We start from the raw sequence: 17,297 nt of genomic DNA, 5'->3' as shown, positions 1-17,297 counted from the left end.
TTACATAGCTTTCCAAATGTCAGCACAGAGGAAATTCACTTTTATATATTCACTTTGATATATTTACATTGGGATAAAGTTTTAATCTGTTATGGTTTTCATATCTTCATTGTAAATCTTTTTTTTTATTCTACACGACTAAAATATATATATTAGTAAAAAAAAAGAAGTAGTATAATGTTAACTATTAAAAGAGGCCCAAAATAATTTGTTATTTTTTATGTACTGATTTTGGGGGAGAGAGAGAGAGAATATCAGAGAAGTGATAAGCATTTAACATATCAATACATGTAAAACATTTTACAAATCCTGCCTCTAGGTGCATTCCTCATTCAATATATATTACGCAAAAGATGTGACATTAAGCACAGACCATATTACTGAGCAACACTGTTTCTTAGGTTAAGGGTTTTTTAGTATGTCAGCAAATCCATCAAGTGAAATTGTAGTATCACCAGTTGTCACAGCAACGCATAAATAAAGCCAACTAAGATTTGGGGTAGGACTAGAAAAATATTACTTATAATTTTTTTTGTCTAAAAGAACCAAATTGCTTTATTAGGCGCTAGTGGTAGTTTCACAGTTCCAGTGTGCAACTTTATATTGGATAACTAGGACCAACAACCAGTACTTTGTTTTACTTAATAAACAAAGAAATAATGATTTAATTGATGAGGATTTAAAATAGGGTATAAATCATGAAGGATGGTAGGGTATAAAAATGACTGTTGGGTTAAACTTAAGCTCCTTGATATACTGCATTTTGTATATCTGTGTGTCAAACTAAGGTAAAGAGCCTTTTGATGTTAAGTATTTCTATTACATTATGCCTTATTTGTGCCAAATATTAAATTACTGAGAGGCGATGGATGCCTTTAAATCTGGATTGTTCCTTAAAGGAGTGAGGAGATAATTTATTTTTCAAAATATCAAACGTTTCCTGGGCTCTGTTCCAGCTTTGTAAGATGTAATGAATAGTTGAATAATATATGTAGGTATGTTTGACACAGCTGAGGTTGGGGAGATAGGAGACATTCCAGTTTTAGTCAAGGTATGGTGGTTTTTTGTTTATGATGCTGTCTGCTGATAGGTGAGATGCACAGTAATTATGCATTTTGTGAAAACACCACCAGCATTTCCATCCTGCTATTAGTTTTTTTGGCTAGTAATGCATCTAATCACTGTCTGTATTTCTTTTTATTCCATATCAGTTTTTTAGTCAGATGATTTTGATATGCACTGCTTTTCCAGCGTAATTTAATGGGTACCATATTCTCACATGATCAGGGATCTGGGTTTTCTGTTTGCCACAGAAAATGGTGGTAAAATGTGGATTTTCTCCTTTAAAGGAGAAAAACATGGGAAACAGTGGGTTTCCCCTTACAGGCTGGCAGAATTTCTGCCGGGAGGAGGACGATCAAGCAGGGGGCAGGCACCATGTACATGTATGCATGCACATGGCCGCCAGGCAGCCTGGAGAGCAGCTCCCACAGGCAGAGTTCAAATTATGGGGAAGTTCAGGGAGAAGGAGGGGGACGCTGACCTCCTCCCATAAGAGACAAGAGCCCCCTGTAAGATTTGAAAATCATAACTTGGGGGGGGGTCTCTGATTTTATTAGGGCATTATAAGAGGCAGTCAAATTTTTTTGCAAACCCTCCCCCCCAGGAGTCAAAGGGTAAGTCGAGCCCTGCCTACAGGTAAGTGGGGGAAGGGATTGAGGCCCCCATAGTGAGGGAGGGAGGGAGTTGGGCAGGGCTGAGGCTAGGGCTGCTGCCCAGCCCGTGTGATGCTTGGGGCCCCGGGCCAGAACACGGCCACAGGGCCCAGGCAGGGAGTGCGAAGGAGCTGCAGGTGGCTCATTGTGGGGGCCTGGCTTCCCGCTGCTGCGTGCACTCCTGGGGAATGATGGATTTTGGGTGTTCTAATCAGAGAATTTGCTACTTTTATCAGATATTTTTTGATTTTTAAACAGAGAAAACCAGGATCCCTGCACATGATGCACAGAACCATGAGAATGTGTAAGAAACAATAAATTACATAATTTAAAAAATTGTTTAATAAGGTTAACTGACATGGAATATAAATAGGATTATTCCAATAACAAGATGAAGATATACATTTATTCGCCTCTTGATGCATATATATAATTCTTGCTTAGTTAACCTAATTCTGTTAAATTTATTTCAAAAAGAAAAAAAAAATCCCCACATCTTTGTTCTGTTATGGTAGACTGTATATGACTGTCAGAAAATGCTAGTTTTCTGGTGCTGGTTTCATACTTGTAAGAATATCTCACAATGCTTAAAATATAAATGAAAATCAATCTTAATTTTAGGCTGGTTTCATAAAGGTGTATTGCTAAAATCTTGAGTCAATATTTCATATGAAAAATACTTATATATACACCAGTCTTTTACTAGTTGACACACTGACCAAATAATAAATGATTCACTGCCTCTGTAAACTCTTAAGTCACCTTGTACTGTTTATAAAGAGCTCAAAAATATGTCTTACTAGAACCAGCACTGCAGTTTCCAACAAAAGAAATGTAAGACTTATTTTTTTTTGAGTGAAAAGTGCTTTGCTGAGAAGCTGCAGCACACTACTGAAATGGATTCTGGCTAACCTTTTTCCCTTTAAAAGGTTCAGTCAGGAAATTTTAATGTGAAAGGTAAAATGTCACTAGTCCAGTGATTGTCAACTAGTATGATGCAGCACCATGGGGTGCCTTAAGATCCTTTCAGGGGTGCCATAGGATGCCACACAATGTTAGTACTGTTAGGTGTGCAAACATAATTCACAAGATAAACCCTTGAGATTTCAAAGAATTCATAGTGTTGGAAACAGTTAGACCTGTTGTTCAGACATTGCTCTATAATTTTTTTTTGTAATGAAAAACCAAATGAAAACCAAGAATTGGAATTTCTTTATAGGGGGAAAAAGCTATTTTTTTTTCTTATGCAAAAGTGTGCTTCAAGCAAAGTATCTGATATGGCCTTTATTGCTTATACATAGTTTTAATGGCTCTTTAGATGGCATGATAAAGTGAACTTATATACTATTAATTAGTTTTGAAAAACGTATTAATTAGTTTTAATATAATACTGAGTTTTAAGAAAACCGTATCTGTTGATGCTGTGAAGTAAAGAAGGTGACAGTCTTTTTGCAATGTTAGTACTTCCAACATACACTGAAATCCAGGGCTCTCAGTCTCTTAGTTTTTGACGTTACCTCAGGTTCCCAGAGATGATCCCTGCAGGGTGCCGGATCTGGGGTCTGCGGCAAAGCAGCCTGCATGGGGCCTCCCTCCCCGTCCCATGGCACACTTATGCCAGGGAGTGAAAGCCTGGGCACGCTGGACGTGGCGGGATGGGTGGTGGCCGGAACTTCTGGCCAAAACAGGCAAAGAGCCATCCAACCCATTGTGAGGGCGGGTGGGCTAAACTTCGATCACAGCAACTGTGGCCTCTCCACCTGGCTCTGTGGGGCCCCTCAACGCTCAGGGCCTGGGGCTGTTGCTCCGATTTACACCCCCTTAGGGCCAACCCTGCAGTTTCCAGAGCATTTTGTTCGGTTATCCATTACAGTTCTTGTACCACACTTCTTTTTGGAGTTTGTTTTGCATTTAAACCTTCGTTTGATACATCTTAATTAGTGACAGCAGTAAGAGAAAATGAGAACTAAGTATTGCACACTGTATCACAATTGTGGAATTATAGATGCTATGCAAAGAGCTTGTGAAAATGTCAAGTTTAGTGCTATAATGGTTTGTATTAGAAGAGCAGAAAGAAACTTGAAAGTACTCTAGTTACCAAGCCATCTCACAAAGAAGACCAAAGTCAGAGCCCAGTTTCTCTCTCCTTGTTTCTGAGGAAGAAGAGAATGCACAAAGCCATGAATGCTGTGTGCCCCAGAAGGCTGAGGGGCCATGGCAAGCTCCTGCAGGCGGTGGTGGTGCTGTTGGCAGTGGGAGCATGGCAGTGGCAACTGGGGAGCTCTGACAGGCAGCCACAGCGCTGTTGGCAGTGGGTTGGGGGGTGGCGAGTCCCGACCTGCAATCAGTGACCACCCACAGATACCACTGGCAGTGTCGGCAGTGGCCAGCAGCAATCGTGGACTGCCCACAGATGCCGCTAGTGGTGTTGGCAGAATGGGGTGGGGAGTGGTGAGCAGCAACTGCCTGCCAGCAGTGCCTTTTTGCAGGGAGTGCACTGCCATGCTCAGGGGGTGCACATGCACCCACGTGCACCCCATACTTGCTGCCAATGCACATAGCTTTGCAGCAAGTGCAGAACCCAGGAAGAAATAGCCCTGTCTAACCAAGAGAAAGTTGTTGTGACACTGCCCATGAATGAGAAGTGATGGAAAAAGAACCAGAGGAGGAATGAAGTGGTGGAGGTGAATAGTAGTAGTTATATAAAAATAATTGTGATTGTTCAGCGGACAGGTAGTTGTGTACTAAACTTCATCTGCAAGAATCAGCTTGCCTGGAATTATATTTCTGCACAAAAACTGGATGACGTGGAAAATTTCCTTTCTCATGGGCTCACATTTACAGCTTTCTACAATGGTTTTGTGAATTAAAATGTTATCAGTAGGCAAGGTTTTTGTTTTTATTTTTTTAATTGCTTCAGCGGTACTGAATTATTAATGGTGAATATGAACAGTTTCCCTATTTTATGGCTGAAGGGCAACACTGTGCCATAATAAAGGATGTATTTTCCATCATAGAGCAGTGTAAAATTTAAAATTAATGTTACGAGAAATTAATGTCAAGATCATCATTTTTATAGTCTTTATTATGAATCTATGAATAGGTGGGGTATTGAAAATATTCCAAGAAAATTTCCTGAAGTTGTTGAATTCATTGCCTTTTGGCAAATAGGAGTCTGAGGCCCTTGCTTTGTCATCTGTATCTTTGGGGGAAAATCTAGTAGTTTTGTATCCCATCCTGTGTGATTAGAGGATCTGGACCTGGTTTTCAAGGACCCCTGTGGTCTTAGATCTAGCTTGGAGGGCAAAGGCAAGTTTGACACCACTTGTCTAAGGAAATGTATACCATGTATCTCAGTGTACAGTATCTTCTTCATTAATAGTTTTGTAACTCATTTTGGTGTACATTACACACCAGTGTTTATCTTTGTGTACTGTCATATATCTCAATACTATAGGAGGAAAAACAGGTACTTTTTATGCAATACATTCTCAAGGTTTGAAAGAGCACTTTTGTTTTATTAAGCAGCGACTTGTTCATACACCTGGAAGTACGTAAGAGTTTACAACATACCTTGTTCATTTTGAAATATGATATAGGGTCAGTATATATTGCTGGACTATATAAATGAAGGGATTTGGAATTGGACTAGAAACAAATTGTACTGAAGGGAACTTTCACTAATTGGTTGAAATGAGCAAAGCAGTGAAATTTTAATCTAATTAACTGATCATTATTATTTCTTTATCCCTCAATATTTTGGTTGTTTGTTTTTGTTTCATGGCTTTAGACGACTTCACTATTGATAAACAGCAACCCATAGACTTCCACTTAGTTTTGAACAAATTTTAGGAATCTTAGAAACGTTCTTGCTCGAGTTTCTTTTCATATAGATACATACACTGGTTCTTAAACACAACCAGTACTCAAACTCTATATTGCTCCAACCCCATTGCTCTGTCTCTGGTTTATATTTATAAAGTGACACACATAATTATTGTGCAAGGTTATTTCCCATCCAATAGTAAGCTAAAATGTAATTACATTAGTAAGATTAAGGGATGCAAAACATCAGTGGTGGTCCTGTTAATTTGTGTATGTTGTTGAGCACTAATTCCTGATCTCTCTAGGTATGTGACCCCACTTCTGTGGTGAATTCAACTCTCCCAATATAGGATTTCTATAGAGTTGCAACCATTAGTTTGGGAGTCAGTGTTCTTGGGCAAACCGTATAGTCATAAAAATAGATTTGAATGGTGCAATATCTAAAACAGATCTAGAACAGTAGGGTCCAACCTTTTTGCCTGACAAGCCAGATGAGCAGTGCACAGTCTGTTCACAGGCTGGATCCAGCTAGTGGCCTTGATTTAGTACACAGGGCGGTGGGGCCCTGCCCTGATTCAGCCACACAGGGGGAAGGGGGCCTGGTGTAGCCCTGATCTTACTGTGAGGGCTGATGGGATGTGGAAATTTGGCAGTGGGGGAGGGTGGCTATTCCATGCTGCCAAATTTCCTGTCCATGGGGGAGCGTCATGGGTAAGGTGCAATGTCTTTATGGGTTTGGTTGGGCCCATGGGCCAGAGGTTGAGCACTCTGATCTAGAATAATTAATCAATTAATATCTCAAATAAAGACTATTTCTACAATGTAGCATGTAGAAGAATAGAAATAATATTTTGATATGTGATTTGCTTTTAGAAGGATATGCTGTCCTAAAACCAGATCCTCCAGTTGTAGGTGAGGTCTCACATCACAGCATTCAATTATCCTGGGATTTAGAAAACAAAACGGAAAGAAAAGGACCTCAAGAAGAATGGTTAAAGTATTCCATTGAAGAAGAAGACCCAAAAGTACATACCTATGGTACCATTTATAGGTAGGTTCAGTGTTAAATAAGTTTTATCTTTTTTAGTTTAAGGTTTTAAAATATTTGAAAGATGGAAATTTCTGAAATACTAAATATTTATGATGACAACAATGATGTTTTTGTTAAAGAGCAGACTGCTTGCGTTCATTTATTAAAATATAATGTTTATTTAAAAATTTTGATTCACTAGAAATTTTTATTTATATCAGGTAGGAGTCTATTTCTACCCTGTTTCAAACAGCTTTTGTCATGCCAGGGCATTACTGAGGCAACTGATTAACATGTATGTAAAAGTTAACTCCAATTCACATCATTGGATCAAAATACATGACCACCTCGTGTTCTGTATGGTGGTCAGTACACTGAGGCATGTCAGGAGGCAGTGAGTGAAATCCTGGCTTCATTGAAGTCAGCAATAAAACTTCTGTGCTAAGTACAGACACTTAAAAAGTCTGAAGCTGAATCAGTTCAGTCTTTGCAGGTTAGTCTAAGCCGCAGAGATTGAACTGATAAGCTGCTTTCAAAATGGCCAAAATTTCATAGACATCAGGGCTGGAAGGGACCTCGGAAGATCATTGAGTCCAGCCCCCTGCCCAAAGGGCAGGAAGTCAGCTGGGGTCATAGGATCCCAGCAAGATAAGCATCCAATTTACTCTTGAAGGTGTTCAATGTAGGTGCTTGAACCACCTCCGCTGGCAGACTGTTTCAGACCTTGGGGGCTCGAACAGGAAAGAAATTCTTCCTTATGTCCAGCCTGAAATGGTCTTGCAGGAGTTTGTGACCGTTCGACCTCGTCATCCCTTGGGGTGCTCTGGTGAACAGACGTTCCCCCAGATCCTGGTGGTCACCCCTGATAAATTTATAGGTGGCCATCAGATCACCCCTGAGCCTGCGCTTTTCCAGGCTAAAGAGCCCCATGTCTCTCAGCCTGTCATCGTAAGGTCTGTTTTCCTGACCTCTGATCACGTGCGTGGCTCTCCTCTGGACTCTCTCAAGCTTCTCCACATCCTTTTTGAATTGTGGAGCCCAAAGCTGGATACAGTACTCCAGCTGCGGCCTCACCAAGGCCGAGTACAAGGGGAGAATTGGTTTAAGATAAATGTGAATGTAGTATCAGACTTAACTGATTCAGGTCAAACCAGTTTATGGAACTTCTGTTACAGATCCCTTCCTGGTTCAATTTAACTCACAGTCCCTCAGCATCCCAGGATGATTTACAGCCCTGGGCTGTGCTGTCTGCTCCAACGGAGCAGGGACTCCCCCATCCCTCTGCTCCACAGCCTACTTCCTGCCTGCATCCATCAGCCCATAGGGAGGGGGTGGGGGGCAAGGGAATGGACCCCTCTAGCGCAGGTCTACACAGCACACAGGAGGAAGGAAAGCCCCCATGGTAGGTGTTTTTTGTCCCTCTGCAGCCCTCCCCCAACCCAGGGCAGCCCAGGGAGTTGGGGGAATATCCTACCTCCCCCTCTTCTGCACAGCTGATTGCCTAAGCCACTGCTACAGGAGGGAGGGTGGAAGGAGTTTCCAAAGCCCCAGGGGTGTGGACACCAGGGAGACCTGCCTCATGGGGCTTCCTCCACCCTGGCCTGGGGTCCCCTAGCCAGTGCAGCCCTGGGGAGCAGAAGGAAATTCCCTCCACTCCCCCTTCCCAGCTGCTGATTGCTTTAGCCACTGCCATGGGAGGAAGGCAGAAGGAGCCTTCCAGGCTGGGTGCCTGCCCATGCAGTCTGGCATGGGGGCACTGGGGTCCCCTGACTTGTGGGGCTTCCCCTGATCTCAGCTCAGGCTCCCTCAGCCCAGGACAGCCCCAGGGAGCTGAAGGGAATTCTTGCCTTCTCAAACCCCACAGTTGCTTGCCTCAGCCACTGCAAGTCTCAGGACCAACCCAAGGCAGCCTCAGGGGGTGGATGGAAGTTCTTCTGCTCCTTCGCAGCTGAGGCAAAACAAGCTATGGAGAAGCGGGAGAATTTCCCTCCACTCCCTGAGGGTGTCCCAGGCTGGCCCTGAGACTCACAGTGGCTGAGGCAAGCAGCTGTGGGGTTCAGGAGAGCAAAAATTCCCTTCAGCTCCCTGGGGCTGCCCTGGGCTGGGGGACCCAGGGCTGGGATGGGGAGAGCCCAGTACCCCAGTACTGGGCTGCATGGACAGGTTGGAGGATTTGTTTTTCCTTTTTCCTGTGGCAATGCCTGAAGCAATCAGCAGCTGGGAATGGAGAGAGGGGGAATTCCCTTTGGCTCCCCTGGGCTGGGGAAACCCCCTGAGGGGGAGGCTCCCCCAAAGGGTCCATCACCTGGACAGGGGGCTCCTTAAGCCCCTGTGGGGGGACAGCAGGGGGCTGGGAGCATGTATTGGGGAGCCAGTCAGGGATGGCCCGCTTGGCTGGGCTCACAGTGACCAGCAGGCTGGGAGACATGCTCTAGCGCTCCCTGCCTACCGGCCTGGGTCAGTGCAGGCCTCCCCCTGCCCTTCCCAATCGAAAACAACATTAGTTCAGTTGTTTATTGGTTCAAGCTGTGCAGTTTAGAAGAAGCTTGTCCTTCTCTGACTGATAACTGGGAGAAAAAGAATAAGTTAGACACCTGGCCTACCAAGTAAGCTTCTGGCCAGCAGGTCTATAAAGTGGTAGAGTCAGCTGAAGCAAGATTGCCATTCTCCACAAAAATTTACAGTATTTAAGAGTTAGGAACTGCCTGGATATGAGATTATCTATTTTCTTTCCATGAGTTGCAGCAAAATGTGTAAGTGGAAGAGCTTTAGTTCCTGCTCTTACAGAATGGATATTATTAAGTCACTCTATTCCACTTCTACTTTTGGGATCAATGTGAAGCATGATTAGTTAGCTTAGTGCAGCTCATGGAGGCATATGGGATGAAATAATGAGCGTGATTAGGGATATTAAGTGGCTTAAATTATCTGTTCCATTTCTATTTTTCTCTCTCTCATGTTGTTGTCTATGGAGCTGCATCTTTATTTGTAAATGGAACAAATAGTTTTTAAAGCAGTTCATGGATTGACAAGAATTTAGTATGCTTCACATTATACTTTGCCTTCCCCTGGGGTCCCAGGAAATGAGACTACTTACTTCTTAACCCAAGCATTTTGCATTGATTGCAATTTGCAGCGCAAGCTGCTCACTTCCCAGACTACTATGTTTCCTGCTCTGGCACACAGTGTCCTTGGAACGTAACTCAGTGTAAGAGCTGTCACTAGGTGGCAGAATTAGACTGTATCAATGTGGAGTTTTTTATGTTTTGCCAAACCAGTCTCTTGATTATTACTAAACTTGACATTTTAAGACATTTTTAATTTTAAAATAATTTCTAATAAGGAAGGAGGCTTTTGTGTCTTGGAATTCAGCAGGCATTACGTGGTAGGTTTTGTAGAGTTTTGGTAAATGTTTTGATTGATCTTTTGAATTTGTTTGTGGTGTTAAAGGAAGATTATTAAAAACCTGTTCTTCCCTCCGATTAAGTCATTCCAACTGCTGAATGTACTTAAATTATAAATGACAACATACCTGTAGATATTTAGTATTTTTCACTTTCAAAGATAAGCACAATTGCATAATTAAGTTTAAATACAGTCATAGCAACTGCATGCACAAATTTGCTAGCTGTGTGAGCAAAATGGTTTTATATATCTACTTTACTGTTTCCTTTTAAAAATATCTAATTTACATACAGAGCTTATGTTAATTACACTTATACATCAAGCCTGTGAAACACAAAATAGTTTCCTGGTAAAATTATACTGCTATTCTAGTGTAAAAGTGGCTTCTGTCACATTGATTTAAAGCTTTTTCTAAGTGGCATAGGCTAAACTGAAAAAAATCCACAATTATATTAGAATAAGAGCAGCTATGGAGGGGGTGATGAATGCTGGTATATTGGTTTAAATTCACAACTTAGCTTACACTCAAAACTTTCCTATGCAGACAGGGCCTTTGAGCCTACGTTTTGCAGGTGAATCTGTGTGGGAGTAGAGCTCCACAACTGAGCAGTCATTTTGCTTTGAGCAGTTAGGCAGCTGTATTTTTGAAAGATAGGTTCCCAGAACATTATGCTTGCAACGCTTACAATGTGCATACGTTTGCCAAATTTGAAAAATACTATTTGAATTTAATACAGTTTTTTTTTAGAGGATATGCTAGACAGTTTGTTGTGGATGGTCTTGAACCAAGAACAGCTTACAGATTTCGATTGAAGGTCACTACCCCTGAAGGCCAAAATGCTTATAGTTCTGCTGTCTCTGTATCAACTACTAGTAAGTACAGAATTTTAATTTGTTATAAAATGACAAGTTATAAAAACCCACAGAAAAATTGAAATAATTTATTATGATGTTGTTAGGAATGCTCAGAAACATAAACGTGTATTTTGTAAATAAATTTTAGCATGAGCATGCATGTGTGTACATTTGGTTATGTTATTCCAGTTTGTTATGTTTATGCTTTTAAAATCACTCATTATGCATTTTGTTGTACCTATGGACTGTATGGTTATTTAATAGTCTCTAACGTGGTAGTTTAAAAAATATTTCCCTATTTCAGTTTCACTGTTATGTTTTCCTAAAGCAAGTGTTAGCATTAGAAGAACAAAAATTGCTGTAGTATTTAATATTTTAACCCAAAATAAGGCTTACTAAAACTGAAAGAATCAGAAAGAAAAGAGTTCTTTACAGGGAGAATTGTTTATCAAGTTGGGAGGGAAGAAGGATATAAATCCTGCTGTTTGCACTGCCAGAAAGGATACCTTTCCTAGCAGCGTAGTGAAATTGGGTCACGTGGAAGAGGTATGGTCTCAGTGGAACTAGGGAGGTCCTTAGGAGCTGGTGAGAAGATTTTCAGAGGTGAAGGCATATTTGGAATTTTTCAGGAAAGGAACAACAGGAGGAGTGGAAAAGAGAGCATGCTACAAAGATATGTTACCATTTTTGTTTTATGGGTTTAGCAAAAATATGTGCAGATGAATGTGTTTATCACAGATGCTTTCCACACATGAGACACCTCTTCCAGTTTTATAAGTGATAGAGCAGAGAGCCATTCCTTGTGAACAGCAATATGCCCAGTAACACATTTTTCATGTTGTCTGGCATTTTCTATTTAAGCAGTTTATTTAGAGTAACTGAGTCTGGAGGCAGTGGATTGTGGCTGATTTGGCTCCATCATGGAGGGAAACCCACCTGAGGAGCTGCTAATTTGCCCAAGGAGAGCCTCACCCATTCTACCAGAACTAGAGCAACCCTACCATATCCTGCCAGACATTTCCCCCACTCTGGCATTATGTAAATACCAGTAGATGCTGTTGATGGTTGAAGTATGTTCTTAAGTATATCTGAGGTATTCACTGCCCCAGTGATATCCCTAGAGAAAGGAGAATAAACGAATCAGCTGTTTGTAGCAGATCCTTACATATGAGCCCTCTGAGTCTGAGAGTTTAGAGAATGAACTTCAAGTTTTTCAGCAAATTGGTTGGATTACATGATTTTATACTTTAGGGTTATTGGTATGCAAGATATAAACAACATGCTTAAGAGTCTTCATACATTTTTTAAATCTAAAGGGCCTACTGTGATTATGTAGTCTGACTTCCTGCATAATACAGACCAAAGGATTTAACTGAATTAATTCATAGTTCAAGTCTAATAGGTGTGGTTGAACTAGGGCATATTTAAAAAATCTAGATTTTTAAAGATTTTCAGTTGTGGAGAATCTACCAGAGTGCTTGGTAAATTGTTTCAGTTGTTAGCTACCTTCTCTCTTAACTTTTTAAATTATTCTGAATTTGTCAAGCTTCAACGTCCAGGCATTGCAACTTGTTACACCTTTTATGTTAGATTGGTAAGCCAAGACTATAACATTTCTGTTTTCCTTGTTAGGTAATTTGTAGGCTGTGATCAAACTCTCACATCACATTGTATCAATAAGTAGAAATCTTCAAATAATGTAATCTTCATATGGTACATTTACTGCAATTCTGTGGCATGTCTGTGGACCAGTATTGTCTAATCTGAAGTCCTCTGATAAATGCAGAGGCCGGGGCAGACATTCAAAAGCCTGAGCCTGAATTGATTCAATCTTTGCAGGTTAGTTTAACTTGGTTAGGGTGAACCAGTTTGTAAACATGAAGACATTCCTTCTGGACTGAAGAAATGCAGGGACGTGCCTGCAGTGGCTCAGAAACCAGGGGGGCTTCCTTCTAGTGGCTCTAGAAGCTAAAGAAGCCCTCCTTTCTTTTCTGTAGTGCTGAGCTAAGGGGGCAGGGGCATGACCAGACTCCAGCAGGGCACTTTGATTAGGGGGGGGTTCCTGTCCCCACTCGCTGTTCCTGACCAGCGATGGAACCAGCAGGGAGTTACACAGAGAGTTGATTGCATTTATCAGCTCATCAAAACAAAACAAAAGCCTCTCATTAGTTCAAGCTCTTAAACAGCTTTTTCCAAGAACGGAATGGAGGGACATTACCACCTACCTGTTGATTAGCTCCAAAAAGCCCTAGCGGACACTGTCCTGTCTACTTTTGTCCTGTCTGCTTTACACAGACACCTCTCAGCATTAGCTAGCATACCACATGCCGGTTACTGTCCGTGCTGTGGGAGAGGGGAGGAGGGAAGCCCTGCTTGAGCAGGGAAATGTGGGGGGGTAGGGGAAAGCCAGGCAGCCACTGCTGTGCCTGCTGTCTGTGCGGAGGCTCCAGCCAGAGGGGAGGGGCCAGCCCTGCTCTGGAGCAGAGAGTCCCCCCACAAGGCTACAAAGCATCTGGGATGCTGGGGAACTCTGTTTTAAGTTAAACAAGGAAGGAGTCAGGGACAGACATTACATAAACCCGTTTGACCTAAATCAGTCAAGTCTGATTCTACATTCAACCAGGTTTATCTCAAACCAGTTTCAGCCATTTTAAAACTAGTTTATGTGCACTGAACATCTGTTCTGTTAGAGGTTTAAACCAGTTTCTGGTCACTTAACCCAGTTTACTGTAATGTCTGTCCCTAGCCATGATTATACTTTTGGACCATTCATTCTTCCTAGTGGTATGGCAGTTTTTATAGTATTTTTTTTTACTATATAGCAAAGCAAATATAGTTTAAAACTGAATAATTTTCCAGACAAACTGTTTGCTGTTAAAATGTACTATTGTGTTTATAGGAAGTATTTTCATGAACTCATAGTCTCTATATGTATGTACAATAACACAAAACAGGTTTCTAATTTGCATTCAGTTGGAAAGAGGTTTAATAAATCAGAAGAGCAACTACTCTGTTCCAAAAATAGGTGTTCTACCTCTCTTATCCAGGTAAAGTACAAGAGAATCCTGCTTAAATGAGGCATGCAGTTTAATCAATTGGGCCCTAAAAAAAGAAAGACAAACAGCTGCTGCTTGTTAATTGGTGAATGTCTTCACCAATGAGCTCATCATTTATTCACTGCTCTCAATGGAGCTTTAAATTCTATAAATAAAGGTGTTATTGCCACTTTATGGCATGATTGCCTGCACATCTGCAACTGAACCACTTTTACAATACATGAAGGGTTTATTTAAAAAAGACAAATGCATGACCTTCACCTGGGCAGATTCATTTTACTCATCTAATCATTATGTTTATTGTGATTGGTCAGAATGCTCATGAAAATGCAGGCAAGCATGCTTAAATTTCCCATCTAATGTTTGTTTCTTTTTAAAAAGGAATCAATTTGGAAAATATCCTAAAACAAAATTCACATTATATTTCATTTTTTATTTCCCCTAGACCTGATGACTCTAACCCTTGACTCTTTATGTAACCAGGTAGCCTTTTCAAATAAATGGCATCTGCAGAGCCACGTCACGGTTGCTATGGGAACTACATGACCTGCCACACACAAATGTGTGACCTTCACAGAGGATATTTGCAAAGGCAATGCCAAGGAAGAATCTAGAGTTTTGAAGATTATTTTAAAAAATGTAAACTGGAGTGTAAATAAGGAAAATTGCAATAATCAGTATATGTAGGCAACACACATAGGTCCTGCTTCTCCATCCAGTTATACTAATCATTCAAGATTTCAAATAATTTGGCTTCGTGTATTATTATTACCACTATTATTATTATTATTATATTTTGTATTATTGTGTGTGAATGTTTCTTGCTAACATGTTATTTGGTGGAAATCTAAATGGAAAAGTGGAATAAGCATTCTGTGCCCTCTTCCACATCACACATGTAAATATAGACTGAATAACTGTGATGGTCTATACTGTTGATAAACATTAGCTTGAGTTTTGGGGGCTTGAAATTAAGGAAACAGATATCTGTCAATGTGTTGCAACATTTTTTTTAAAAGTACTGCCCCATTTAGCTTTGTTCCATAGCAAATCATCATCAGTAATGTTCTTCCAACACTTTCTTTTCTATTTTCAACAGTTAGGCCTGGAAGATGGGGAAATATGGAGATTTTTTTTTTTTTTTTTTTTTTTTTTTTTACAGATTTGAATATTTGAGAAATGTGGAGTAAGTACCTTATTTGTATAATACCTTTGTTCATACCAAATTCATCAATTTCCTCCCAGTCCATCAAATCTATCGATTCTTCTCTTCCATCCCATCCAGAAATTTACTTTAGTTTGCTTCAGCCATCTCCCACATCCCATCCCTTCCTCTGAATATTTCCTAGACTTTCCCTTCTCTTTCATTTTCCTTTCCTTTCACTTTGAATTTAGCTCTCTCTATCTCTTTTCTGGCTTCTTTCTTTTCAACCTTTCAAATATTCTATTTGGCACATCCCTAGGTTATTACCTAAGGCTCTCCTTCCTCTCTAGAGTATTGTTTTCCTGCTAAGGCAGCAATATTAGGGCATGACAGTACTGGAGGAACTCAAGGAAATGTTCTCCTCCATGCAGATTATGTGCTAGAAAGGCAGAGTAAACTAAGTGGGGGAAGTCCTTCCTTTCTTCCAGTTTTTGCCCAGCGACTACAGAGCTTCTTTGGACTGCTAAGCAAAATCTGATTAGTCTGTCTAGAGTGGGAGGAAATTAATAGAGAATATAGCCCATAAATTATTTCAGGCACTTTTACCCAACCTCCCAGGAGACTGCCTGAAAAACAGGAGATTGATATAGCCAGTCAGGAGCCCAAGAAAGGAGTTGGGAAACAGAGACATATAGGCAAAGATTTTAGTAAGGGTCCATTGTGGGATGGTTGTGGCACTGGGGTGAGAGGGGAGTTATGGATCTTTTCTCTACATAACTAGGGAGGTTGAGACTCAGCATCCCCAGGACCTTTATGGTTCTTCCTTGCTCTCAACTTAGATTTGTGGTTAGGCGTCACAGTCTAGCTGTAATGGGAAGCATTTTCCCAAGCAGCATAGTGAAACTAGAAATTACATTAATTGAATCTTATCCACCAAAATGCTGTATTATGTCTTTTCTCTTTTTCTTTCTTCATTTTCTCTCCTCTTTTTCTAAAGCATGTCATTTTCCCCTTTCTGTGACACTTTTTCTTCCTTGTAAACTATTTTAGTAACTACAGCAATATTGCTTTCCTGTTGTTTGTGTTTTCTCCATTATTCTCCTTATCTGTTTTCCCCTTCTTGCCCCTACTTTTGTTCTTCCTGCTTTCCCCTGCTACTCTCACTTGTGGCCTCCGTTCTTTTTTTTTCCTTCTTCCTGCTGGGATGGCAGAGTTTTTGGCTTTACTGGATGACTTTTTTGTGACTTTTCAGGCCTTGATTAGCTTCCTTGAAAAGTACTAGCTTTGGGATACCTTGCAAATATGGCCTTCAGATGGCAGAAAGAATGCAAAATTCAGATTTAAAGTACTGTGCTATTTTTTATTTTAATTAAAGCAGGTTCAAGTGCTTAGGCAAATAAATAAAGGTAAAACTGATAACTGTGAAGTGTCTGTACCCTTTCAGGAGAGATTTGTTAAGTTATAAGCTCTGTAGGCATGTTGGAACAGATGACAGCTGTATTATTTTCAAACTAAACCTCCATATCGTCTTTCTTTAAACACTTCCAGTTCCTTAATCTTGCTTTAAATGGCAGCGCTACAATTTAACATATAATTTCCAAAAATGTAATTGGTGTCAGCTATTGAATGTACAAGTTGTATAAGATGTGCTATATGAAGCCTTTTAAACTGAAATGTTTCTAATCATAACAGTTTGTTTTATAATATGGTTTGTCTAACATGGCATCCTAACATCAGGTAACAGAACAATAATCAGATTAAAATCTTCCGCTTTCTGAAGTTTAGTGTTTGATTGCATGTAGCCTTTCCACAACACAGGCCTTTTATATGCCCCTTTTCATTGTTACCCGTATTTCTTCAGAGTGGAACCAATTATAGCTAGATTTAGTTAATTTGCGTGAGAGAGACCTGTGACACTTTGTGTTGGACCTAGGTTCTCAGATTTGTTTGCTATGGTCTCTATAAATAGGCGAGATACCACTCTGCATTCAGAAGGTTATTTTTTCATTAATTAATGCCTATCTCCATTATTAAAACTAACACTGAGGTGGGCTAGGGATAAGAAATACATTCTTTTCCATTTACCATAGGATATGATCTATTTTAGTAGTGGCCCAGAAAAATTGGGAATTTCATGTATGAACATAAGTGACTTGGGCTCATTAGGACTCATTTTACAACTGTTTTTTGTTATGATAGCGGAAGTCTGGAACAGATGTTGATCCAGTTCTGAAGAGTGTTTGTTTGTCTCTCATTTTTATTTGTGA

At 40.5% G+C, this 17,297-nt stretch overlaps 1 protein-coding gene across 1 annotated transcript in view; it reads left to right on the top strand.

The window, feature by feature from the left end:
- The window catches only part of FANK1 (fibronectin type III and ankyrin repeat domains 1), a 64,381-nt gene that overhangs the window by 23,482 nt on the left and 23,602 nt on the right, over nucleotides 1-17,297 (top strand). The window contains exons 2-3 of the mRNA XM_090056736.1: nucleotides 6,414-6,591; nucleotides 10,724-10,848. Coding sequence (XP_089912862.1) covers nucleotides 6,414-6,591; nucleotides 10,724-10,848 — 303 coding nt within the window. The remainder of the gene's footprint in view (nucleotides 1-6,413; nucleotides 6,592-10,723; nucleotides 10,849-17,297) is intronic.

Source organism: Crocodylus siamensis, chromosome 7 (genome assembly GCF_052110815.1).
Source record: "Crocodylus siamensis isolate JL-2025a chromosome 7, ASM5211081v1, whole genome shotgun sequence".
In the NCBI taxonomy this organism is placed as follows: domain Eukaryota; kingdom Metazoa; phylum Chordata; order Crocodylia; family Crocodylidae; genus Crocodylus; species Crocodylus siamensis.
The sequence above is the reverse complement of the archived record's forward strand: the minus strand, read 5'-3'. Positions and strand labels throughout refer to the sequence as shown.